At 40.8% G+C, this 27,889-nt stretch overlaps 1 protein-coding gene across 3 annotated transcripts in view; it reads right to left on the bottom strand.

Annotated features, from left to right (window-relative positions):
- Positions 1–27,889, bottom strand: part of LOC124593680 (ATP-binding cassette sub-family C member 4-like) — a 473,970-nt gene that overhangs the window by 326,348 nt on the left and 119,733 nt on the right. For all 3 annotated transcript variants that reach the window (XM_047131977.1, XM_047131979.1, XM_047131978.1), the window contains exon 6: positions 23,963–24,185. In XM_047131977.1, the coding sequence (XP_046987933.1) occupies positions 23,963–24,185 (223 nt within the window). The remainder of the gene's footprint in view (positions 1–23,962; positions 24,186–27,889) is intronic.

The following is a 27,889-nucleotide window of genomic DNA, read 5'->3' as shown; positions in this document are numbered from 1 at the left end:
GAACCAGTGGCACCCACAGAGGCGGCAGAGTTCGAAGAACAGGGCTCACTCGAACTGCCAGCCCTGGTCAGTTGTGAGGGACTCTGGGCAGCTGAAGTGTGCAACCCATAGTGTGATGAAAGCTCGGGTGACGGTGTTGGGCAAGATATCAGTCAGAGGTGTGGCCTCTATCCATCAAGTTGTCCTGCCTATGGCTGACAAAATATACTTGTATCCATTTGAATCTGGGAGTGGCCCCACCAGGTCTATGTGGACATGCTGGAAATGGCTTTTCAGGATACGGAATTTCCTGAAGGGCGGTTGGACGTGACATCCTGTCATGGCCCATTGGCATTGCAGCCTCTAGTTCATGCAGCGCAGTCCCATTTAATGTTAGTCCAAACGAAATGTTCCGTTATGAGTTTCAGTGTCAGGTGTACACATAAAAATGGCACAACTCTTGATAGTCCATCAGGGGTGGTAGGTTATAGATTTGGTCTATCTTTCCTGGGGTGGGGTGGATGCCCAAAGTGTCAATGAGGTGGTGTACAAATGTAACGCATTTTTGCCAGATTTGGCATTTGTCTACATTAATCACAACACCATGCTCTGCTAGTTTGTCAAATATCGCTTGGAGGTGTTTCTCATGATCTTGAGCTGTTTGTGAGAAGATAGTTACTTTGTCCAAGTAAGAGTAACAAAAGGGCATGTAACAAACAAGCCATCAATGAACCGTTGCCAAGTCTGGGCTGCTTTCTTTAGTCCAAATGGCATAAAGAGAAATTCAAATAGGCCAAACGGAGTATTTATTGCCATATTAGGGATACCCTCTGTGGCCATTGGGATCTGCAAATAAGCTCTTTTGCAGTTGATCACGTTAAAGATGGTTGCACCAGCCAATTCCTTGCAGAAGTCCTCAATATTGGACACAGGGTAACTATCAATGATGGATGATATGCGCATTCAAATGTCTATAGTCCCTGCACAGGCACAACATTTTATCTGTTTTCATTCTCATAGTAATCAGTGAGGCCTACACACTGAGGGCACCATTAGGCCTAATGGTGCCCTCACATAATAGTTCCTTGATCATGGCCTTGGCCGCCTCTAGTTTGTGAGGGCCGAGGCAGTGGGGCCGGCATTGGACCAGTGGACCAGGTGTAGTATTAGTTCTGTGTACAGTACCATACTGTACAATGTTAATCTTTTCTCATGTGGAGTAGCACATGAGGCACATGATCTCCTCATGGAGGCAATATCACTGTTTACACTCGACCGCTCACGAGAGCGATATCACTGTTTTCATGCAGCCTGCTCATGGGAGTTTCATCACCAGAAGTAAGGGGCACTGGACTGACCTGTGGTTTTGAAGGTGTGGCAGCATCTCAGGCGGGTGGCTCTCATTGTTGGTGGTGTGATGACAGCTGTTGCTGCGTGATGTGCAGTTGCGTCATGAGCTTGGAGCAGCAGTTGTGGAGGTGATTGTTAGCTGCTCAAGATCTGTCATTGGTGTGGCAGAAGTCAGTGTATGCAGTAGTCAAGGTTTTAAACTCTTAGAACAATGCCTGGCACTTTACTGTGAGGTCCAGTACTGTTTCAGAAGTAGTAGGAGCAGGCAGCGGAGTCTCGTCCATCAGTAGTTGGTCACTGTTTACTCCAATGATTGGCATATGGTCATCACGATGTAGTAGTAAGGCCCAACCCAGGTGTGGCAGAAGATTATAATGCTTCAAAAAATCTGTGCCCAACACTGGCTCTATGGTGTTGGCCATCAAAAACAGCCATGGGCAAGGGATGTGGTTGTCCAGTTGAACTGTGATAGAGGCCATGCCTGTCGCATGAATCACTGAATCATTCATGGCATGTAGTTGTATAGCAAATGGTGTACGTTTTCCAGGTGCCAGCTGTGGTGGCAGTTTGCTAACATTGGCGCCCTTGTCGACTAGTAAGTACACTCTAAGATGGTTGTCATAGATGAAGAGCCATGTGCTGACAGAATTTAGATGTGGGACATGATGAGTGTTGTCATGTTTCATAGAGAGGTGGCTAGAAGCAGGGGAGTGACTTGATGCACCTGTGTCAGGCCGCTGAACTAGTTTGGGTAGCTGAAAGCTGGATGACAGCAACACACATCAGTAACAAAGCTTGTGTGGAACCAGCAGAGGCAGAGAGGTGTGAATGCTGCAGTTGGTTGTTTACATTCTGTCATAAACAACCGCTTGCATCCATCACGATATCTGATTTTTGGTGCCTTGATGCAGTGGAGTCTTGTGAGGCTGCTGTGGAGATGGCGTGGAAGGGCTCGGCTGAGGTCAGAGCAGCTCAGTGACTGTCAGTTGGCTGGGTGCTGCAGAGTGAGTGTTGCACGGTGGTCTCCATGGCTGCAGCTGGTGTGCAGGCTGGCCCAGTCTGCCTGGTAGATGCAACCGGTGTTGAGAACGGTGCCAGAGCCTGAGTTTCCAGTAGTTTGTACTCGTGCCATCTGTATGTTTTCAGGCAGCTTGAGAAGCCATAGTGACCAGAGAGCACGATCTGGTAAGAGGTTTGTGTCGATTCAGAAGCGTAACCTGTGTCAGAGTGCTGATGGGGTACCGTGGCCCAGTGGCTCCTCAGCAATGGCTAGGTGGAGTTGTTGTTGAGGTGAACGCGACAGGCACTGTGGTATGAGTGTCTTTGCTGTCTCATATCTGTCAGTGGCTGGTGCGTGCAATAGGAGGTTGCTGATAAGATTGGTGTTGGTGTGAAAGTGGTTCAAAAACACCAAAAATTTGTCACAGTCACTCTGATCCCAGCCAACTGCATCGTGCACTCACAGAATACAAACCATACTTGTGGAGAATCAAGTTGTAGTGGTGGCAGATGTAACTTGGTGAGCGGCCGATGGTAATCTGCCTGTAGCGAGGGGCTGGTACCAGTATGAGGTTGTTGTAATCATGTGAAGTAAATGGTGCAGGTTTGTGAACACTGTCTGGTGGTGCTGATAGAAGCAGCAGCTGGTGTCGCAGTGCAGTAACCGCGATAGGTGCATCAGTAGTGTGGGTCATATGACCAATTATCATGGAACGTGGCACAGGTGTTACAGCTGGTGTGTTGGCATCAAGGAGGATGGTGTTGTAGTGGGGTAAAGAGGAATGCAGCGTGGTATATGAGTATTGGTTGGTGGCAATTGTGACGGATGGCACATCAACATAGGTGACCCAATGCAGTGGCTGTTGTAGGCACTCCTCGTGTTCCCATGGCATGTGGGTCATAGTTGCGGTCAGTGTAGTTGCAGCTAGACAACGTGTGCCTGCTAGTTGAGTGACATCACATGGCAGGCATGGCCTGCAACATTGTGTGGCTGTTGCAGTGTAACATCATCGTGATGATGTGACGCGGGTCGCGGCATGGCCATAAGAAGTGTGTCGTCACCCAGGTGATGTATGGTATGGTGCAGAATGTAAAGCTCAGACGTAGGCCCTGGAAACACATGGTCTGGAACAGGAAGGTCACATGTAGTATGGATTTGTCTGCAATAACCCATAAATGTCATCTCTCTGCAGTGGAAGGTGGTCATATACGGTGGTGATAGTTTGTCAGTTGTGGTACTCTGGAGGATGTCCGTAATTTGGTATGTTGCATACAGAATGTCAATATGCACTGAGTCACTAAAATTAAAATGCATGTGGTGTAGGTCATTAACACTGTCACTGATTGGTATATCACTAGCACTAGTTAGGTGGGAGGTGGGGACAGTGGCAGGCAGCCATTGTTCACCGTTTATGGTCACTGTGGATGTAGCACAGTTATTTAAGGGAGTGGCAGATTTGTCTCACCACCTTCACTAAAAACATTGTCTCTGATTTGTGATTTAGTGTGTTCGTCCATTTGGCGAAGGGGTAACGATGCCCTGGTTTGGCAGTTGTTGAAACAATGGGAATATTGTCGACCGTTGAAGGACCACAATTGTACTGGTTATATCATCTGGGAACTGGCAAGAACACCAAATAGGCGCACAAATAAATCATCTGTAGTGATGCCAGGTGATGAAGCACCATGGTGGTGTGTATTCTTCATGGCGTGAAGTTTGTATCCTATGATGATAGGTGGTGTGCTGGTGCAAGTATAACTTGGTATTTCACGGTGTGGTTGAAAAGAAAATAATGGAGCCACCACTGTAGATAGTGGGAAGCAGCCCTGGTAATGACAATGATGAATAATCACTTGCACTCCCATCACTTACTGTAAATACTTTTGTTCTCAGAGCATATACACAAAGGGAGTAGCATAGAACAAATACTACGGAGAACTGATCTGGCAAAGATACAGTTGTTCTTGCAGCAGTAGGGCAGTGATATTATTGGGGGTAGAGTCAGTGGTTCTATGCCCCACAAATTCACATCTACCATTAGGAGACACTTCCTATTCTTTGATTCTTACAACAATGACACGAGATGATGGTTGGCTATGGGAGGCTTTGCTCCACTCTGTACAATTGGTAGCCCATACAATTAAAATATGGTATGCCATGATCCTATCACTCTAAAAAAATACTACAAAATAATGAAAACTATCTGTTGATAGGTCCGCCATTACAGAGAAACAAAACAGATGTCTTTCATTCCCCAGTATTAATTAACCTCCATATGTTTGTAATTCTACTGTAGAAGTTGGCAGAATACATGCTGATAGTTTAGCACAAGATTTGCCAACTTGAATTATACCCACTAACACTCAGACTCAGTACAACATTCACTGCTTTAAATTTGCTTTCTGACTTTTTTTAATTATGTAATTGGGATTAAAGTTTACACTCACAGGCATAAACTCATGAATTTTAGAAACAAAAATGAGTTACAGTTAATTGAAAGCCAGAAAAAATTCAGTACCAGATATTTCACTGGAATTCCATATAAAACTGCTGAACAGATTGTTCATTGTTTGGAGTATTTCACCATTTTTGTTTGTCAATTTGACGCAGCTTCACATAAGACACAACTTATTTTAAAGTTCCTCTGTGCTCTTCACTTTAACTTATTAATTTCATGCATTTTTTAAATTTTCATTTTATTTTATTTTTTTATCAGGCACAGTCCCACATTTTGTTTACTGTGTAGTGCATAGTACCAATCTGCATCACATCACGTATTTGTTTTGTGTTTGAACAACTAGTGCAGTAGTTACAGCCCTCAGTTAATTGCTAGCTTTGATTACTGCAACACCACATCAGAAGACGTTGTTTTCATCTGTGAGTTTGACACAGTTACTCATAAGAAGCAACTTATTTTAAATTTCATCTGTGCTCTTTAGTTTAAACTTGTTAATTTCATATTTATTTATCAGTCACAGTTTCACACTTATTAACTCTCTATAGTATATTTTTGCCATCTTTAGTAGACATAGGAACTGTGATTACTGTGCTTAGATGCGCGCTGAGTTAGTGACCCTTTGCTCACACCTTCAGGTAATGTTGGCTATGGTCACATAGCTTGAACCTGTTGCCAATGGCTATCACTGTGAGGCGCTGGATGTTTAGATCCAAGGGACGTCCAGCACATCCCTCTGATCAGTCCAATACTGTGGCCACTCTGTGTATTGCCTGCACTGAGGACAACCAGTCATCTGTGGTCAAGAGGGAGGTCATTCCAAAGTGTGGAAGGCAGCAAAAGGCTTTCTGAGGGGCTGATTGGAGGACCTTCCTGATTCATCTGACGAACAGGTTACAGGCACTGTCTGTAGCTGATTAACTCCATGAGTCAGACATAGTCACCCACCATGTTGCAGAGGAAGCCTCTCAGCCCGAAAGATCTGAGCATTCTCATTGGGTGAGTTTACTGGTAGCTGCAAGCTCCAATGTTAGGCATGTAATGGAGACCCTTACTAAATTAGAAGTAGATGCGCTCAGTGTAGCAATGCAATTTAAATTTCTTAATAAAGGCAAGGCCTCTGTATACCAGTCAGGTTCATTTCAGAATATGCTGATACAATAGCTCCATACTTTGTAATCACATACAATGGCTCACTCGTTGAAAGATCTGTACCTAATGACTGGAAAGTTTTACAAGTAATGCCAATACCCTACAAATGAAATTTGAGTAATCCACTGAACTACAGATCAATATCACTAACATTGATTTGCAGTAGGACTCTGGAAAATATGTTGTGTTCAAACATTAATTATGAATTACCCTGAAGAAAACATTTTATTGACAAATAGTAGCACAGATCCAGAAAACATCATTCTTGTGAAACACAACCAGCTCTTTATTCTCATGAAGTAATGAGTTCTTTCAACAGGAATGTCAGATTGATTCCATATTTTTAGATTTTTAGAAGGCTTTTGACACAGTATCTCACAAGTCACTTCCTATCAAATTGTGTGCCTATGGAGAGATTGCTATGGACACAACCTACATAGAAATAAATTACCATCATGATAAAATAAGAGAAGTCAGGGCTTACACAGAAAGATTTAAGTGCTCATTTTTTCCACATGCCAATTGAGAATGGAGCAGTAGAGAAATAGCTTGATGGTCGTTCAGGACACTATCATAACTAAGTCATGTTGTATATGTCAATTGAGAAATAAATATAAAAATGGGTGTGTTTGATTGTTCAAGTCTCTGTGGTGGACATCACAAAAATTGTTACTTCCATTTGTAATTTACACCACAGTTGGCAAAGTGGGTGCATGCTTGCATGGTCCCTACTGAAAGAAAAACATAGCAACACTTCCTTCTCAGGTCTGTATGCCATGGGGTGGTTACCTTCTTCCTCTGCTGTCTTGAGGTGGAAAATCATAAGTTATAGGCCTCAATACTTTTGTAAATGAGGCATTTCAACATTTTTTTTCTTTTTGCAGTATTTATATCTTACTAAAAAGTATCCACTATTGGAGAAGAAAATGGTACACAAGCCAGGATTTCTTCAAAAGATAATATTAAAGAACATATGTCCTGTACAAATAGACCTAAAGGGAAGTATGATGAAACCTATTTAAAATTTGCATTCACAAGTACTGGTGAGACAGCTGCTCCTGTAACAGTGTATGTTTTATGCCAAACAAAACTCACAAACAACAATAGCATGAAAAGAATACATGGCTATTCACCATACAGAGGAGCCACTGATTCACAGACAAGCCCAATAAAAAGACTGCTATACATTTAAGTTTTCCACCGAAATGGCTTCTTCTGAAATAGAAAACACACACACATGCACACATGTACAATTCACACACACATTACCACTGTCTTTGGTTGCTGTGACCAGGCTTGCAAACTCCATAGGCACTTGCTGATCACAAAGAAAAGAAAAAAAACATTCATTTTTTAACAGCCAGAGTTACTCAATAGAAAATTCTAAACATCAAGTACTTACTTTTGCAAAAACTGGAAATGTATTTTACTGTGTAAGTTACTGTATTGTGTTTAATGTTGAAGCTCATTCAACTGGAGAGAAACTTATTAAGTCATGTGTAAAAGATATAGTGTTATGCATTATTAATGAGCAGAATACCAACAAAATAGATCTGATACAATTAGCTAATAATATGTTTCTTGTTGATATTCACATCAAGTCTCCAGCTGGAAATAACATTATTTTGACACAATATTTTGGTGGTCCACCCAGCTGCTACCTTCAGCTGAGTAAGCTGTTGCACTAACTTGCTGGAACTGAAATGAAACTGCAGTGGCAGCTGCTTTATACACCACCTGTAGGTCCATCACACGTGCACAAATGTAACTGCCCTCTAGTGGTGAAAACTTGCAGAAATGATTAACTGATATCAAACACTGTTGACACCTTTTGATGACCAAATCAAAGACCACTGTTTTTTAATGTCACACAAAACAGGGTTCCAACTCTTACTTAAAGGATACCCATCATCTCTATTTATAGCATTGTCAGATAGCTGGATTTCAATAGCTTCAATAGCTTCAGAGAACTGCAGTGTGGTCTCAGCTCTCTGAGTCTGCAGATGTGTGTGCAAGTTGTGTTTATGTGAGTGTGTGTGTGTGCGTATGTGTATGTGTGTCTACTGCTGACAAAGGCCTTAATGGCCGAAAGCTTTAATTGTGTGAATCTTTTTATTGTGCCTATCGTGACTCATCGTTTCCGCTATATGGTGAGTAGCAACTTTTCCTTCTCTGGTGTTGTTACATTCCATCCTGGATTTTCCATTGTTTGATTTTATGTCCTTCAGTAAGTCATCATTCCACAACCACAGAATTTTCTGGCTGAATTAATGCATGGTGCTGCATGCATTGATCATGGACTGTATGAATTGTTTGCCCAATATAGGCTTTCCCACAATGGCAGGGAATTTTGTAAAACTGGGCTTCCTCAAACCCAAATCATCCTTGACTGAGCCAAACAGCAATCTAGTCTTAGCTGGCATTTCAATTATTAAATTGAGTCCCTTTGATGTAAGTATTTAAGAGTAAAGCGTGTTTTGAGTACAATGTGCCACCCTTCTGGCCAGTGTAAAGAAAGTAAAGTGAAGTAAGTTGTATTGCCTATAGTAATTTTTTATCAAGAGGAAGTTTTATTACACGGTAGACACTCAGGCTTGAGTAAGAGAAGCATGCTGTTTATAGCAAGTAATGGCTGAAATAACTGGTGTATTGTTTGTTATGAAAATAAAGTTAAAGTCTTGTCAGTATTGTTATTTGTTGCTGTTCAGTGTCGTTCTTCACAGTCATTTTGAATTAGATAAAGCAGGGATTTAGTGTTTGATCAAGGTATAATAAAGAAGTAAATGATGCAATGAGGTATATAGTGGAATAGTGAGGTATATGAACCAACAAAGTATTAATTAAGTATTTAATGGAGCTTGGCTTCAGTTACCTGAGCCTGCAGTCATGTATGTGTGAGATGTGTGTGTGTGTGTGTGTGTGTGTGTGTGTGTGTGTGTGTGTGTGTGTGTGAGTGTGTGTGTGTGTGTGTGTGTGTGTGTGTGTCGGCTATTTTTGACAGAGGCCATACTGGCTGAAAGCTTTATTTGTGACAGTCTTTATGTTGCGCCTATCTGCTACTCAGTATCTCTGCTATATGCTGAGTTGAAACTTTCCTTTTCATAATATTGTTAATGGAGCAATAGGGTACATGGAGTGAAGATGAAGAATGAGAAAAATGTTCTGCAATGCAGTGGCTGTTAAGACACTGATAAGGGACCCTGTCTCTGCCGTAGTTAAGTGTTGTGAATGCACTTACTCGGTTAACAGTTATAAGTAAACAAGTAAATAACATAATAACTATTAAAATTGTAAAGTATAGCTATATACAAGAGAGTATTACTTTTGCTGCAGTAAAAACATCTATGGAGTTTGATGCAACAGTTTAATAGTTGATAGGAAAGTTATGGGGCACAGTGATTAAAAATAGCTTAGCTTTTTCATAAAGATAATGGTAATATTGAAAGAATATAACAAAATAAATTGAAAGTGCTGCATAAAATCTTAAATCACTTAATTGTTTATAAGATATGTATACCACTTGCTTCCTACATAATGGGAATGTGTCTTGTACTAACGATATCAGACACTAAGGGAATATGGAAAAAATGTTTGTATCACTGCAGCTAAAAAGAAAAAAAATGTGTAAAAATCATACAGAAATTAACAACAGAAATTCATTTGTATTGAAATAATTTAAGTTGAAAATTATGTAATTTTCTATGACTAAGAGACCACTTGGGTTTCCAGTACAGCCTCCATGCACTAAATTTTAGAAGTGTGCTAATGATTTGAAAAATATAATTTTGTGTGTCTGAGACAGGTACTTTAATGTTTCCTCAGGTACATCATAAATTTGAGATACTAATTGCTGATGTTTGTTTGCTTTTATTTTTTTTTTCGTATGCACACTAAAATGGACATTCAGTAAGCAGGGACACAGCAGTAAAGTAGTAGAGAGGATGCTCACTGAAGACGAATAGAGGTTGGGTGTCAGGAAAGGAAAAGAAGTACCTTTTTCCAGAATTCCTCAGTTCAGTAAGTGCAACATATGCAAAAGTGCAAGTTCATTTATTCTTTATAAAAACAAACATTTGGACTGCATAAAGTTGTTTCAGATTCTAACAATTAGTAAAAAGTTAAAAATTGTAAAACTATACAAGAAATTTGTACTCTATATTATCTAATTTGTATTTTTGAAATACTGTACTAAACTTTTTGTAAGCAGCTTTACTTTTGACTTTCAGCATTTAAATTTATGTATATTATATGAAGTTTTCTGTATGTTGTTACTCATTTAAAAAAAGTAACTTAAATGTTGATAGTAATATGTAGGATTATAACTAAAGTTTCTTTGGCATTGGATCATCCAAGTACTGTAAATATTCTTCCATATTTAAGTACATAACCCAATAGGGGAGATGTAACAGGGCAAGTTGACCATCCATTTGCTCTGATACTATTCATAACAGTAATATAATTTGTTTCTATTTTTGATACTGTTATATGAATAATACTTGCATGACTACTACATAACTAAACTATTTTCTTATTTATTTATTTATTCCATGTGATCTGATGGTACACATTGTGTTACAGATGTCTGAAAATATCAGTTAAAGTTGTAACTCTTCAGGTTTTCCTGGCGATCTAATGACATCTTGGGTTGTCGGGTGTTCTGCCGGATATCAGCATCGTACTTGCATGATATTTTGGTCACGTAGCTCGTAACCTTCATCAGGTGCGACCTAAGACTGCTCCTCGAGTGGACCTGGTCCAGTATTTATGCCTATGGCCTTCCGCCTCCACCAACGGCTGCAGGCGCTTCCTCTGTGGTCCGCGCCCATTCCCTGCGACCTGCTGGAGCGTTGCTGCTCTGTTTTCCATCCGCTGCGGTTCTAGGTGTTCCCTCTGCGGTCCGCGCCCACCAACCCCACTCCTGGGGGTTTCCTCTATGGTCTGGGGTACCAAGCGTTCCCCCTGCAGTCCGCGCCCGCTTACCACGACCTGTTGGAGCGTTGCCGCTCCATTTTTTGTCCACAGCGGCTCTGGATGTTCCCTCTGCGGTCCGCGCCCACCAGTCCCACTTCTGGGTGTTCCATCTTTGGTCTGGTGTGCCTGGCAGTCCGTCAGGGGCTCGTTTTCCATCTCCATGTCTCTGGTTCTTCTGTTTGTGTAGTGTTGCAGCTGGCCCCGTTGCTCCTTTAACAATTCCAGAGCCGGATCCCAGGCTCTGCTTAGCTGGTACCCTGTGTCACGGTTCATAAGATCGTCAGCCATTTTAATTTCTATCGATTCTCTTATAACACTGTCCCAAAATCTGGGTGTTTGTGCTAGAATCCTGGTATCCTCATTCTTCATGGCATGATCTAGTTCTAGACAGTGTTCAGCAATGGCTGACTTAGTCACCTGTCTTAATCTAGTGTGCCTCTGATGTTCTTTGCACCTGATCTCCACAGTTCTTGTCGTCTGGCCAATGTAGGACCTGCCACATTGACAAGGTATATTGTAAATCCCTGGTTTTCGAAACCCCAGGTCGTCTTTGACACTCCCCGGCAGTCCCCCAATCTTGTTGGATGGACAGAAAACACACTTGATATTGTGTTTACGGAGGATCCTACTGATTCTGGCAGAAATAGAGCCAGCATAGGGCAGATATGCCACCTTCTTTGTTTCATCTTGGTCTTCTTCAGGAACCTATAGGATAGTGGCTGGTTGGAGTGCCCTCTCAGTTTGTCTGTCCGTGTATCCATTCTTGGAGAAAACTGTTTTGAGACATTCTATCTCTATAGGTAGATTCTCTTGGTCTGACAGGACACGTGCTCTGTGGACCAAAGTCTTCAGAACCCCATTCTTCTGTGCAGGGTGGTGACAGCTGCTGGCCTGCAGATATAAATCAGTGTGTGTTGGTTTTCGGTGCACACTGTGGCCAATTGATCCATCTGCTTTCCTCTGGACTAGTACATCCAGAAATGGCAGCTGGCCATTCTTCTCCAGTTCCATGGTGAACTTGATATTAGGGTGGCATGAGTTAAGATGTTCAAGAAACTCATTGAGCCTGTCCATCCCATGTGGCCAGATCACAAAGGTGTCATCCACATACCTAAAGAAGCATGTGGGTTTAAATGTGGCTGTCTCCAATGCCCTCTCCTCAAAACTCTCCATAAACATGTTGGCAACCACAGGGGACAGTGGGCTGCCCATAGCTACACCTTCAGTTTGCTCGTAATATTGGTTTCTGTACAGGAAATACATGGATGTCAGTGTGTGACTGAACAGGTCCAACAGAGCACCGTCAAATTTCTCTGCAATCAGTTCTAGTGAGTCCTTCAGTGGGACCCTGGTGAACAGCGATACCACATCAAAACCAACCATGATGTCCGAATCTGTGATGTGCAGTTGCTTGAGGCGTTGCAGGAAATCTTCTGAGTTGCGGATGTGGTGAATACATTTGCCCACATATGGAGACAGGAGACCTTTCAAGTACTTGGCTGTTGTGTACGTAGGTGCCCCAATATTACTGACAATTGGACGCAGGGGCACGCCCTCCTTGTGTATTTTAGGCAGACCATACAGTCTAGGTGGCACTGGCGCTTTTTCCCGTAGTTGTCTGATGATCTTATCAGGCATCCCTGTTTCCTTCAAGAGAGCACTAGTCTTCTTGGCCACGTTGTCCATGGGGTCACACTCCAGAATTCTGTATGCAGGGTCCTCCAGAAGTTGGCGTACTTTCTCATCATAATCCACCCGCTGCAAGATGACAGTGGAGTTCCCTTTGTCTGCGTTTTAACGCAGAGCCAACATGGCACTGGTGAGAGAGAAGATTCGAGATATGCGCCACAGGTTAGATGTTGTGGCCAGGGAGCTGTTACACATTCATCTGTACATAGCAGCCTCCTTAACAAGAGAAGATTGGGGTTGGGTTGACCGTGCCACCTGGTCTTCAGCTGATCTGCAAAGTTTGACCACATGAGTAAGAAAGCACAGCAGATGGAAGAGACACGCACTGTGATGAATCTGAGTGGCATACAGTTTGATGACACAACCTTAAAGGTACTCAGCAAGGGTCTCAACTTTGCTACGACCCCTATAAATGTACCCATTTCAGGTTTCGTCAGTGCAGTAGAGCAAGTTGCAGCCACACTTCCACCTAATGTGGCAGAGGAAGTCCGCCGAGAGACCTGCAGGGCCCTCACCAAGGCTAGGCCGCCGAAATCGTACATCACAACCGAGGAGAGGCTTGCACTCAAGAAACTCCGGGAAGACAACAGCATTGTGGTACTGCCAGCAGACAAAGGGAACTCCACTGTCATCTTGCAGCGGGTGGATTATGATGAGAAAGTACGCCAACTTCTGGAAAACCCTGCATACAGAATTCTGGAGTGTGACCCCACGGACAAGGTGGCCAAGAAGACTAGTGCTCTCTTGAAGGAAACAGGGATGCCTGATAAGATCATCAGACAACTACGGGAAAAAGTGCCAGTGCCACCTAGACTGTATGGTCTGCCTAAAATACACAAGGAGGGTGTGCCCCTGCGTCCAATTGTTAGTAATATTGGGGCACCTACGTACACAACAGCCAAGTACTTGAAAGGTCTCCTGTCTCCATATGTGGGCAAATGTATTCACCACATCCGCAACTCAGAAGATTTCCTGCAACGCCTCAAGCAACTGCACATCACAGATTCGGACATCATGGTTAGTTTTGATGTGGTATCGCTGTTCACCAGGGTCCCACTGAAGGACTCACTAGAACTGATTGCAGAGAAATTTGACGGTGCTCTGTTGGACCTGTTCAGTCATACACTGACATCCATGTATTTCCTGTACAGAAACCAATATTACGAGCAAACTGAAGGTGTAGCTATGGGCAGCCCACTGTCCCCTGTGGTTGCCAACATGTTTATGGGGAGTTTTGAGGAGAGGGCATTGGAGACAGCCACATTTAAACCCACATGCTTCTTTAGGTATGTGGATGACACCTTCGTGATCTGGCCACATGGGATGGACAGGCTCAATGAGTTTCTTGAACATCTTAACTCATGCCACCCTAATATCAAGTTCACCATGGAACTGGAGAAGAATGGCCAGCTGCCATTTCTGGATGTACTAGTCCAGAGGAAAGCAGATGGATCAACTGGCCACAGTGTGTACCGAAAAAAAACACACACTGATTTATATCTGCAGGCTAGCAGCTGTCACCACCCTGCACAGAAGAATGGGGTTCTGAAGACTTTGGTCCACAGAGCACGTGTCCTGTCAGACCAAGAGAATCTACCTATAGAGATAGAATGTCTCAAAACAGTTTTCTCCAAGAATGGATACACGGACAGACAAATTGAGAGGGCACTCCAACCAGCCACTATCCTACAGGTTCCTGAAGAAGACCAAGATGAAACAAAGAAGGTGGCATATCTGCCCTATGCTGGCTCTATTTCTGCCAGAATCAGTAGGATCCTCTGTAAACACAATATCAAGTGTGTTTTCTGTCCATCCAACAAGATTGGGGGACTGCTGGGGAGTGTCAAAGACGACCTGGGGTTACGAAAACCAGGGATTTACAATATACCTTGTCAATGTAGCTGGTCCTACATTGGCCAGACGACAAGAACTGTGGAGATCAGGTGCAAAGAACATCAGAGGCACACTAGATTAAGACAGGTGACTAAGTCAGCCATTGCTGAACACTGTCTAGAACTAGATCATGCCATGAAGTATGAGGATACCAGGATTCTAGCACAAACACCCAGATTTTGGGACAGTGTTATAAGAGAATCGATAGAAATTAAAATGGCTAATGATCTTATGAACCGTGACACAGGGTACCAGCTAAGCAGAGCCTGGGATCCGGCTCTGGAATTGTTAAAGGAGCAACGGGGCCAGCTGCAACACTACACAAACAGAAGAACCAGAGACATGGAGATGGAAAACGAGCCCCTGACAGACTGCCAGGCACACCAGACCAAAGATGGAACACCCAGAAGTGGGACTGGTGGGGGCGGACCGCAGAGGGAACATCCAGAGCTGCAGTGGACGAAAAATGGAGCGGCAACGCTCCAACAGGTCGTGGTAAGCGGGCGCGGACTGCAGGGGGAACGCTTGGTACCCCAGACCATAGAGGAAACCCCCAGGAGTGGGGTTGGTGGGCGCGGACCGCAGAGGGAACACCTAGAACCGCAGCGGATGGAAAACGGAGCAGCAACGCTCCAGCAGGTCGCAGGGAATGGGTGCGGACCACAGAGGAAGCGCCTGCAGCCGTTAGTGGAGGGGGAAGGCCATAGGCATAAATACTGGACCAGGTCCACTCGAGGAGCAGTCTTAGGTCGCACCTGATGAAGGTTACGAGCTACGTGACCGAAATATCATGCAAGTACGATGCTGATATCCGGCAGAACACCCGACAACCCAAGATGTCAGTTAAAGTTGTTAACATATATTAACATATAGTATCCTAATGTATTATATTGCAAAGATTGGTTAAGTTTACTTCACTCCAATGCTCAATGTTTTCAATTTAAAATAAATGGCTAGATTACTGTTCTAGGTATTCATTTATAGAGTAAAAACAGTGACACAACAAATATGACTTCATGACTTTGCTAAATTTTATGTTGTCTTCGATGGACTTAATACTAGTGGGAAGATTGTTGAACAGTGGGAAGCCCATGTGGAAAGCTCTCTTTTCACACAGTTGAGTGTTTGTACATAAAACATGCAGATTTGAGTTTTTCTTGGTGTTGTGTTTATGTATTGGATTATTTTTGATGACTCTGGAGTCAGTTGGCGCTATGTGGTTTCTGAAAAATTTTAGAGTCTCGGGAATGTATAGGCAAGGCAGTGTAAGGATTTTCAACTTTCTGAAGATGGGTTTGCAGGAGTCTCTGGGTTTGCTCCCAGTAATAATCATCATTGATCTCTTCTGGATTTTGAATGTGCTAAGGGCAGTTGGAGAATTTCCACAGAATATCACATTATATTTTAGGTGGGGTTGTATGTAAGCATAGTACATGCTGGTTAATGTTTTCAGGCTAGCGCATGATTTTAGTACACTCAATACACAACAGGCAGTCCTAATTCTGCGATTTACCTTTCCTGTATGTGTATTCCATTTCAGGTTATCTTGAACCCACAGACCCAGGAATTTGAAAACAGTGTCAGTATCTATTGGCTGATTATTTACAGTGATAAGTGAGAGGAAACTGCATTTTGCATTGTGTGAAAGTTCTTGGAAGCTGTCTTTTTGGTGTTGATAGTTAATCTGTTGATTTTAGCCCAGTTGCTGAGTTGTTCAGTGGCCAAGTTCACAGCTTTTTGCACAGCCTCTGTATTCTCCCCTTTGAGCAGTACAGTTGTGTCAACAGCAAATATTATTGTTTTGTGTGCATCTACATTCAGGCTCAAGTCATTAATATACACGAGGAAAAGTAAAGGTCCCAATACTGAGCCCTGTGGTACACCTTGCTTTACACTTTTATTACTCAATAGGATTTCAGTTATTGAGTTGGTTTGTCTATTAGTGTATTTCATGCTGACTCTCTGCATCCAATTGTTTAGGAATGAAGCAATTCAATTGTTCGCGATTCCTCTGATACCATAGTGTTCTATTTTTTCCAGCAATATTTTGTGGTCAACAGTTTCAAAAGCCTTTGACAGATCCAGAAATATGCGTGTTATGGGCTGTTTTTTATTTAACAGATCTAACAGCATATTTATGCAATCATATACTGCACTTTCAGTACATCTGTTGCTTCTAAACCCATGTTGAGCTAAACTTAGTAATTTTTTTTTTTTCAATGAAGTTCATAAGTTTTTTGTACATTAATTTTTTAAAAAACTTTAGAAAAGCAGGATGAGATTGAAATAGGCCTGTAGTTATTCATATCTTTATTATCACCTTTTTTTGAAGACAGGAATTACTTTGGAAAGTTTCAGAGCTTCAGGGAAAGTACCTGCCTGGAAAAAAACAGTCACAGAGATGAGTTAATGGTTCAGCAATTGTGTGTACACAATTTTTGATGACAGCTGCTGGGATACCATCAATTCCAGCTGAATATGATTTTTTTAACTCTCTGAGGGCTTTTGCAACATCATTTTCAGTGACTTTGGCTGGCTCTTGAGCACTATGGGACTTAACAGCTGAGGTCATCATTCCCCTAGAACTTAGAACCACTTAAACCTAACTAACCCAAAGACGACACACACATCCATACCTGCGGTTCCAGACTGAAGCGCCTATAACCACTCAGTCACTTCAGGCGGCTCAGTGACTTTGGTAATGAAAATTGACTCTGCACGTGTGTGATATTTTTGGTTTGCTGGTTGGTAATTTGTGTTAGGATTATTTTTGACCAATTTTTCAGCTATGCTGTAAAGAATTTGTTTAAATAGTTCACCACAACATAGGTATTAGATATAGATTCATTGTTGAGTTTGATTTCTATGTTCGTGTGTGTAGCTTTGATTTCTCCTCTTTACCTTTTTATAATATTCCACATTGCTTTTACTTTATTGCTGGATTTGTCAATATACTCATCATTTTGCATCCTTTTTGCCTGTCTTATCACTCTTCTTAGGATACATGTGTAGTTTTTATAGTATTCTGCTATTTAGGGGGAGTCACTACTTTGTTTACATAACATGTGGAGTATTCTTTTATGTTTGCAAGAGATTTTTATAGCTGGTGTAATCCAAGTCTTGTTTCTCTTATTATTATTTATTCTTACTGGTTTTTGTGGAAAAGCCTCTTCAAAGTGGTGGATCATTGTGTCAAGAAATATGTTGAATTTCATGTTGACATCACTGGCTGCGTACATCTCTGTCCACTTTTCTTTACTAAGGAGGGCATTTAGCTTGGTCAAGTTATCTTGAGTGAAAAACCTTCATAAAGTTTTAGGTAGGACTGGGTTTGAGGTATCTTTGCTAACATCGACCTTTAGAATGACAGCTTGGTGGTAGCTGAATCCTGCATTGTATACTTCTAGTGTTGGGTTAAGTTTATTTCTATTTGCAAAAATTTGATCTAGAGCTGTCTTGGATGTGGGTGTTATGCTAGCGGGCTCATTTACAAGGCCATGCAGCTTATAAGTTTTTGCAATGTTAATCAATGTCTCCCTGTTTCTGTTGTGGGTGAGAAAGTCTATATTAAAGTCACCACATATAATTACTGTTTCTACTGACTTATTTTGGATAGAAACAAGTCCATTTGTAACAGAAAATCATTAATACTGCAGAAGGGGGGACGGTAAATTGTAGTTACAATTAAATTTAGATCTGTAAGCTTTATGGCTGCATATTCAAATATCTTGTCTGTTCCTATTTCCTTTAGGGTAGGAAGTGGGCTATATTCAATGTGTTATTTTATGAATATGGCAACCCCACCATGTCCATCATTTGATCTGGAGTAGTGTTCACACAACTTGAAATTTGGTAGTCAGATTAACTACATCAGTGCAGAGCCAGTGCTCTGCTACGCATACTACTGAGATTTCACTGAGTTCACTGGTCAGCAAAATGCTTAAGTCATCAGTTTTGTTGCTTAAGGATTGGACATTGTGTTAATAGATTTTCAGGTCTGAGTGGTGTTTACTCAGGTGGCTCGAAGTCATATTTACTGTGTCACTGACTTTTAGTTTAAATTGTGCTGTGTTCCAGATATGTTGACTTCTGAGTAGTTGTACTGGTTTTGTTGGTCATCCTTGGCAGCCGATTCATCTTCCAGGTGGTCCTGAAAACTATCCACATGCACATCACACTGCTGACGCATCACATTGTCATTTTGGAGGGCTGTCTTGATAAGATTCATCATCACATTATTGATACTTTCAGGTTCCTGACCTTTTTGAGGAGTCAGTGGTTTGTGTTTCATCTCTGTGACTTTGTGACTCATTTGTCTAGTGTAGTTTGCACTGTATGGCCACTATTGTTCTTTTTATTCCCCATCTTGTTTGTCTTGATCAAATTGCTTTTAAGCATCTGTTTATGGTTTCTGACTTTTGGTTTCTTATTGTCTTCCATAGTTGTCATTGTTGTTAGAACCCCCCATTACAATCAAAGTATCAAGTGTACTAAAGCTTCTTGTCAAATTTTCTGCATTTTTTACCACTTCCTTTTGTGGAGTGCCAGGTTTTACTATGCTTTTTACCTGGCATGAGGGCCCTAGTTTGTCTTGCAGTATTTGAGCACTGTCTCTTCCATGACTGTCACTTAATATTAGCACTTTCATTTCGTCTGAGATATTCCTGCTATGCAATGATCTGGAATTTCTTTCATTTTTGTCCTGCACATATTTTGGTGCTTGAGCAATTACGTTCACTGGTGGATTACTCATACACTGTGTGGCGGATTGTTCTCTTTGGGTTAATTTTTGCATAAGATCTTGTGCAACGTTAGACTGTAAATTGACCTTGCTAGCAACTTGCATCAGGTGGTTATCAAATGTTACAATTCTATAATCACTTTTTGGATCCATTTCACATAGGCCTACCGCCACATTAGCTTTGTTTTCCGTGGCAGTTCGTTTACATGCATATCATACAGGGCTATGATCACACGTGGCGCTAGACAACACACGATTTCTGTTAGGGCTCAGCATTGCATTCTGAGCATGACTTGCATCTTTACTATTTCTTGTAGTATGCTGTACACTGTCCTGTTAAACGCCAGTTTTTGTTACCAATATTTACGTTCGGGGTGCACATAACGAGTTCATTGTTCATGGGTTTATTGGATACTGCCAGTTCAAGTTCATTACACTTCACGAATAGTTCTTGATACTTCACCAGTAGGTTTTCATGCTTGAGGATGAGGACCATTATTTCTTGTTTCAATGATGTAATTATGTGATCCTGTGTTTTTAGAGTATTGTTTACTTTGGATTCCGTAGCTAGTATGATGCATTGGCAGTATGTCCACTGATCTTCACTGTTAAAGTATTTCAGGTTAACTTTGACGCATTTTTTGTGTTACCAATAATTACAGTTAATACAAAGAATAACTTGTATAACTCTTTTTGAACATATTTTGCTCTTATTACGGTCGAAATTCGTTGGAACTGCAGGATCGGCAATTTGCACACTTTTACCCGGCGCCATCTTGGCTAGACACAGGGCCCAATTGTTCACACCACAGTTCCCCAAATATGGTGACAAAAAGCTAATTACATGAACTGCAAACAATTGTGATGGAAAGATGTCTATAGTTTAATATTTCCCACAAATAAGTGGAGATAGCATCTGAAGTGAGCTTGTGATGGCCACAATATTGACTACTCAATCATCTCTAGTGAAATGACTGTGTATGGATTTCTTTGAGATGTATTCATGGCTTCTTCAACATATATTAGTGCCTATGTATCTGTGTTACCCACAAGCTTATAAATTATTTGGTGTGCTCTACGACAGAATTGTCCGTTCGTAGTTGAGCGCCAGTCAAGCAGCAGTGAGTGCAGCCTTACAACAAGGACATGGTTCATGACAATCCTTAGCATTCTTCTCCAAGTGTATGAAAGAAGCAGAAACAAAATGGAATGCCATAGAGAGGAATTGCTGGCCGTATATCTTACCATCAAACATTTCTGGCCTTTACCAGAAGGTCAACAATTTGCAGTGTTTACTGATTATTGGTCTTTCACGTCCATTCCAACAGGACATGCCTCACCATGTCAAACAAGGCATGCAGACTTTGTGGCTCAATTCACAACTGACACTCACCTAATCAAAGGCAAAGATAATACTGTCACTGACAGCCTCTTGCAGTCTGTGGCAAGTATTACTAAGGTGAACAGGTCAAAGACTACAGATAGCCAGCGTACAGACACCTTCATTCAACAGTACATCCACAATGCAAACTCTGCCTCACATTATCTGGTGTGTGTACCAGTGGACTGATTCTCATGTGAAATGTGGTGTGACAGTGGTGGCAACCAGCTACATCTGCTCATCCTGCAAAATCACCTTCCAGAGGTCTTCAATGCAATCCACATGTCACATCCTGGTATGAAGGCAAAAGTCAAACTGGTGACAAGCAAGGTCATCTGGCCTGGGATCAAAAAGGACAATCGTACATGGCATCAAAAAGGACAATTGTACATGGCATCAAAAAGGACAATCGTACATGGCCCCATTCTTGCCTTGCATGCCAATGAAACAAAATCTCACGGCTTGTTCATGCCATCACTCAGGACTTCCCTCTACCATCGGCACACTTTGCCAACATCCCCTTAGATCTGTCTCACCCTAACCATGCATTATCGACCAATGTTATCTTCTAACCATCACTGATCACTAAACCAGGTGGCCCGAGGCCACATCTCTCACTGACATCACTCTGCATCTGTTGCCACACCATTCATCAACATACGGTTTTCTCGCCATGACATTCCTCTAACCATCACAACTAAATGAAACTGTCACTCTGAAGCATTGCTATTCAACCACCTACTCAACTCGTGTGATACTCGTCTCCTTCGGATCACAAGCTATCATTCTGCTAGTGATGGCATGGTTGAACACTCGCATCAGTCACGCAAATCTATCATCATGTGCCACAAAGAGTCATGGACTGATGCTCTGCCCTGGGCACTGCTTGAGCTCTGAGCATTAAAAGAGGATTTGTTCTGCTCTCCAGCACAAGTAGTCTTCAGTGAACGACTGTGTGTGCTGGGTGACTTCATTGCACCTTCACCTATATAGATTCTTGTGGACCAGCTGAACTTTCTTAAAAAAATTGGAGCAACTCATCAGTTGTATATGTTCATGCACCCCACAATGTCATGGTCAACATAATCAGTTCATCTTCAAAGAACTACATACATCAGTGCATATATGGTTGTGTGATGATGCAATCTGGCCACCTCTCACTTTCCATACTCTGGTCCATATGAAGTGCTGTTGAGGGGACCTAACACTTGAATCATTCACAAGGAAGGAGGTACAGAGACAATATCAACAGAAAGATTTAAGCCTGCCTTCATTGCTCCTCCCCAAGATGAACTACCATGCAACCCATCTGTGCTGACACGTGCACCACATGCCCCTGTGGCAACGCCCTCATTGGGAGACACAGACATCTGCCACCTGCTACACCACTATTCACATGCACTGGCAGACAAATAAAATGCAAATTTCCAGAGATTTCTGGCGCACTTGGCTATCAGGTGCACAGTAAAGGAGGTGTGAGATGGTCTCGCTCTCTGAAACTCCAATGACTCTGCCTATCTGCGAGCCCCAAGTGCTCGCTACTGCTCCAGCTGTCTCTACCTCTGCCATCCATCCACCTAGGTGGCCTGTCCCCGGCATGAGTTGGTTACCTCCCCCAAAGTCCTTAGGTCAGATATAAGTCAGATGAGGCACAATGTGGAATCAATCCACACTGTAGCCTTTACAGTTTTCGTGGTGACCACAATATTGACTAATTGACCAACTCCAGTGAAATGACTGTGTACAAACTTCTTTGAGATGTATTCATGGCTTCTTCCATGTGTGTTGAGTGTATAAAATGCTCCATGCAAGTATTTAGATGTTTACTAAATTATTTGCTGTGCTCTATGACAAACATGTTCATTTGTAGTTGAGATAACTCAGAAATTCCTTTAGATATCTCCTACCAGCTAATAAGTAACTCTCAATGTAACAAAATAGCTCAGTAAACATTTTAGTTTTTCCAAAAAAGTTTTGTTACAAATGTAATTTGCAATTAAAGTTTTCATCTTCCAGAAGGTTCCATTTTTAAATGGTGATTATTTTCAAAATTCAGTTAGGCATACCTAGCTTTGTAGCCCTAATTTTTCTGATTAAAAAATGCCCATTTGCAGTAGGGAAATTTGTTAGTTTGTTAATTATTCAGTTTAGGAAATTTCATCAATTTCTCCTTTATTCATTTATAATTGAAACTAGATTACTTCTTGGTTCATTATAATTTCTATGTCCACTAATTGTGCTAGCTAACTTATTAGAGTCTATAGCATAAAACATAATAACAAATTTTAATAATGATTAATATGCTTTCTTATAAGGAGTAATGCTGCACAATGGCCCAGTCTGTTCTCATTTAGTTATCATCATACAAATACCAAAGTGTCAAACTTCAGGTCTGAGAAAATAATTTAGTTCAGTAACATCACGGAGTCACTTGAGTTATGAGTTAATATCTTTGTAAACTACTTCAAAGCAGTCTGTAGTAGTTATTCACAAAGTCAAGATCTCTGAGTTACAATTACTAATAAAATTGGTCATTTCCATGTAATTGGCAGTCCTTCAGTCAACGAAAGTCAGGATGTGGTATGCATTCATTTCATCAACATCTCTGTGGGCAATTTTTATGTGCAGTGAATATTTAAATGGGCCTATCTAATGTGTGTTTTCCATCAGGATTGTAAAACAAAGAGCACTGGAAATATATTACCACTGTCAACTATTTTGAAGGTGAATGTGAATGCCAACCTGTGATGAATGAACTCTATGGATTATCTAGGATGAGATGATCATTGTAATAATACATGTGTCAATAGATGTGGGAAAGCGTCAAGCTAACTAACGTAGTGTTGCATCCATCTTTTCAAACTTGTCATTAACCCAAAATCAGAGAATGATGCCAAGACACTAGTAGAGCTTGTGATGAATGAGGCTGGCTACCATCATCCTACTCTGCATACACACCTATATTAAATATTAAGGTCCATATAAAATTTTTGCTAATTTTCTTTTCGAAATTCTGATGTTTAAATTCCTACATTACGCACGTTATGAATATTGAGAAAATCATAGAAACAAATTCTGCAGCCAACCCCCCCCCCCCCCCTCACTATCCAAGAAACTTTACTATTCAGATCATTCAGTCTGTTGTTCCAGTTGCAATGAGGTAATTATTTATGTCAGAAATGATAAATGATGCAAATCATAAGATTTTGCAATTCCAAAATTTTGTACATCTAATCATAATGAAAATAGGAAAGTAAAGTTGTTGCCATATGTTGCATATTTCTTTTCTCTGCTGTCTTACAGAACCTGACTTAAGCATACATTACATTACGATTATATTTTCTTACCAACCTTGTAAAGGAATAAACAGCAACACACAAATAGCTCCACCAAATGCCGCTACTCCAATTTTTGTCCATATGAAGTATGTTATGATAGCTGCTTCTATGGGTCCAAGCCACAAGTAATGTCCAAGTAAGAATATCGTATCAAATCTCTGGACATCATTAGCCATAAGATTTACCACCTGTCCAATAGCAGTACCTGATAAAGCATTCTCATTAAGCTTCAGTGCCTACAAAATAGCAAATAAAACAATAATTGTAAGAAATTGTGCAATGACAGCAGCAACATACATTAAGTTAAATGTTTTTGCACAAAATTGTTACTTTCATTTATATTTATTTATTTAATTTCAGCCGTTACTCTCAATCAGAACAATTTCAGTCCAAAATATCAGAAGGTAGAATGAATATACAGGTAGTTACATTGTAGCACATGTCAGAAACTGCCCCAAAGGGTGGAAGAATCAACAATGATCAATGGCATGAGAACAGAGAAGGAAATGGAAATCACTGCGTCAAACACACATGATGTGTACCCACAGGAAATATGTCTGTAATTAAAAAGTGTCAGAATGACCTCTTCATTGCCTGAATATTCTGGATTAGTCTCTAATTCTGACCCATGGAGGGGACTGTCAAAGGAGATGAGACCATGAGAAAAAGTTTGAAAAACCAAAGAAACAGTAATGTTCTACAAGTCAGAGCATGGAATGCCAGAAATCTGAATGTAACTAGAAAAATCTGGAATGGAAAATGGAAAGGCTCAATATTTATTCATTTATTTTGATCCAACATCAACTGATTTCAAAAAAAATTTTTGTTCCAGTCTTCTGGGTTAATCAGAGCCTTACATACTATAATTACATATTATGTGCCTGGTATTGTTATCTACACATTTTTTTATAAATTTAGTCAAGAGAACAATGTTACATATATGGATGACATAGTTTGCTATTGCAATACATAAATAAAGAAATTTACAGTTTGTGGCGCAGTCTTCAGATCTGAGATTCATATATTTACAGTTTGTGACACAGTCTAAGATCTGAGATTCATATGTTTTTAGATAAAGGGTCTTCCATCATACAAGTGTTCTAAATATGGAAACTCATCTACAGAACACACAGGATTGTTTAGGAGCCATAATTTTATTTTCTTTCTTAGTTCTGTATTGGAGAATTTGGAGATATTAGGGTGGAAGCAACTCAGGGATGTTATACCTGAATAGTGAGGGCTTTTCTCATAAAGTGTGGTTTTATGAGAGATATTGTGAGTTCTCTCTCTACCTCTAGTATTGTGGTTGTGTATTTCTTCATTATTTGTTTTGTTACTGTTTAATGCCATAATGATTATCTTAAGTACATACAGATCACAAACAGCTAGTATTTTAAATTTTTTAAACAAATTTCTGCAGGATTCCCTGGCACATTTCTTTCCCATAATTCTAAGTGCCTTCTTCTGTAGCATAAGTACTCTTTTCTTATTACCTTTACTGCTAGATCCCCATATCTCTATCCCATTGCTTAGATGGAATTCAAATAGTGCACAATACATTTGCTTCAGAGTGGTAATGTTAAAAAAGGTGTCAGTTTTCTTAGGGCATATATGGTAGAAGATAGCTTTTTGCAGATATCATTTACATAATCAGACCAATTTAACTCTGCATCAAGTGTCAGGCCAAGAAACTTGATCAAGTATTCCTTTTTAATGTATTCTTCACCCATTAAAATTTGGTTTTCATGAGTTTTTTGCCTCCCAAGATCAAATTCATTACAGACTGATTTATTTGTATTTAATTTTAGTTTATTCCCATTAAAATACTGCATAACTTGCCTGCTGCAATACTGGATTCCACTTCAAGTTGTGATTAGCTAGGATTATGATATATTAATGTGGTATCATCTACATATAAGATAGCTATAGCAGAGTTTGTTATAGAGCGAATATCATTAACATAAATAATAAAAAGAAGTGGTCCTAATTTTGACTCCTGTGGAATACCAAAATTAATGTCAGTAGTGTTTGATTTGTATGCTCCCTCTGTAGAGCTAATAGACACAAACTGCTTCCCATTTGTCAAATAGGATTTAATCAGATTACGGGCTGTGTCTCGAATGCCATAGTTCTTTCCACAGTTTGTCCAGCAATTTGGTCATTTCAACATAGTCAAATGCTTTTTGTAAGTCTAGATAGATGCAACATACACGTTCTTTATTGTCTATTGCTTGAGTGATGTCTTCAACTAAGCTGGACGCTGCTGTAATGGTGGCTGATCCCTTTACAAGCCCATGCTGTCCCTTCGAAATCACTTTTTCGCTTACCAGGAAGTTCCAGTGTCTTATGTATATTACTTTCTCAAAGATTTTGAATATTATTGGAAGAACAGATATTTGTTGAAAGTTTTCTACTAGGTTTCTGCTTCCTTTTTTAAAAATAGGCACAATATGACCAATTATCAACTCATCTGGAAATAGACTGTCCATATATGGAAGTTGATAATTGTTGATAAAGATGATGAAATTTTATGAATACATTTCTCAAGAGCGTCCATACTAAGACCATCATGTCCTGCTGCATGAGAATTCATCAAGCCACTCACTATATAGACACAGTAGGGGCCAATGGAGTAAAACAGAAAGAAGATAATGACTTATAGACAGATGAAAATAAGATAATATCAACAGCAATAGAAAATTGTATAATGGGACTAGGATTTATTTTGAATGAGAAATTAGGGCCAAGAGTGAGCTACTGTGAACTGTTCAGTAACAGGGTCACACACATCAGAATTAACAGCAAAGCAAATCCAACAACAATAGCTTATGTACGAGGGCTATCCACAAAGCACATTATGTTTTGGAATTAAAAATAAATAAAGTATTGGAATTTTTTTTATTATATACAGATGAAAGCCGCACTTAAATACTACTTTTCTACATAGTTGCCATTTAAATTAAGGCACTTATCATAGCGATGGACGAGCTTGGAAATTCCTTCATCGTAAAATTCGGCCGCCTGCGCCTTCAACCACATGGTTACCTCTTCTTGAAGCTGTGCGTTGTCATCAAAACACTGCATAGCCAACCACTTCTTCATTGGTGGGAATAAGTGGAAGTCACTTGGTGCCAGGTCGGGACTGTATGGCGGATGAGGAAACAACTCCCACTTAAAAGATTCGAGAACTTCACGAGTGGCATTTGCCATGTGGGCCCGGGTGTTGTCGTGAATCAGCAAGATCTTTGAGCCCAACTTTCCCCTGCACTTATTTTGTGTTGCTCTTCTGAAGTTGTGCAGAGTTTGGCAATACCTTTGAGAGTTTATTGTAGTGCCTCTTTCCAGGAAATCCACAAAAATCACACCTCTTCTGTCCCAAAAGACAGTCGCCATCACCTTCCTTGCCGACATTATCTGCATGCATTTCTTGGGTTTTTGGGGGGAATTTGTGTGCCCCCACTGCATTGACTGCAATTCTGTCTTGCAGTTCACATGCTTAACCCATGTTTTGTCACCAGTAATGATGCGATCGAGTAATGAGTCGCCATCTTTCTCGTAAGCGTCCAAAAACATTAACGCTGCAGCCATTCGCTGATTTTTGTGAATCTCTGTCAAGTATTTGGTATCCATCTTGCACAAAACTTGTGGTAACCAAGCTTTTTGGTAATGATTTTGTGCAACAAACTTCGTGAAATTTCTGGAAAACTCATAGAGAGTTCCGTTATTGTGAAATTATGGTTTTCACAGACTGTGGCATCAACTTTTTTGATACGTTCGGCAGTCACTATGCTGGGTCTTCCACTTCACTCTTCGTCGTGAACATTAGTTCGGCCATTTTTAAATTTTATGACCCATTGATGCACTCCACCTTTAGTGAATATGTTGTCCCCATACACTTCACAAAGCTGCCAATAGATTTCTATCAGTGTACAGTTTTTTG

Source organism: Schistocerca americana, chromosome 2 (genome assembly GCF_021461395.2).
Source record: "Schistocerca americana isolate TAMUIC-IGC-003095 chromosome 2, iqSchAmer2.1, whole genome shotgun sequence".
NCBI classification, from domain to species: Eukaryota; Metazoa; Arthropoda; class Insecta; order Orthoptera; family Acrididae; genus Schistocerca; species Schistocerca americana.
This window is presented reverse-complemented; position numbering and strand designations above follow the sequence as displayed.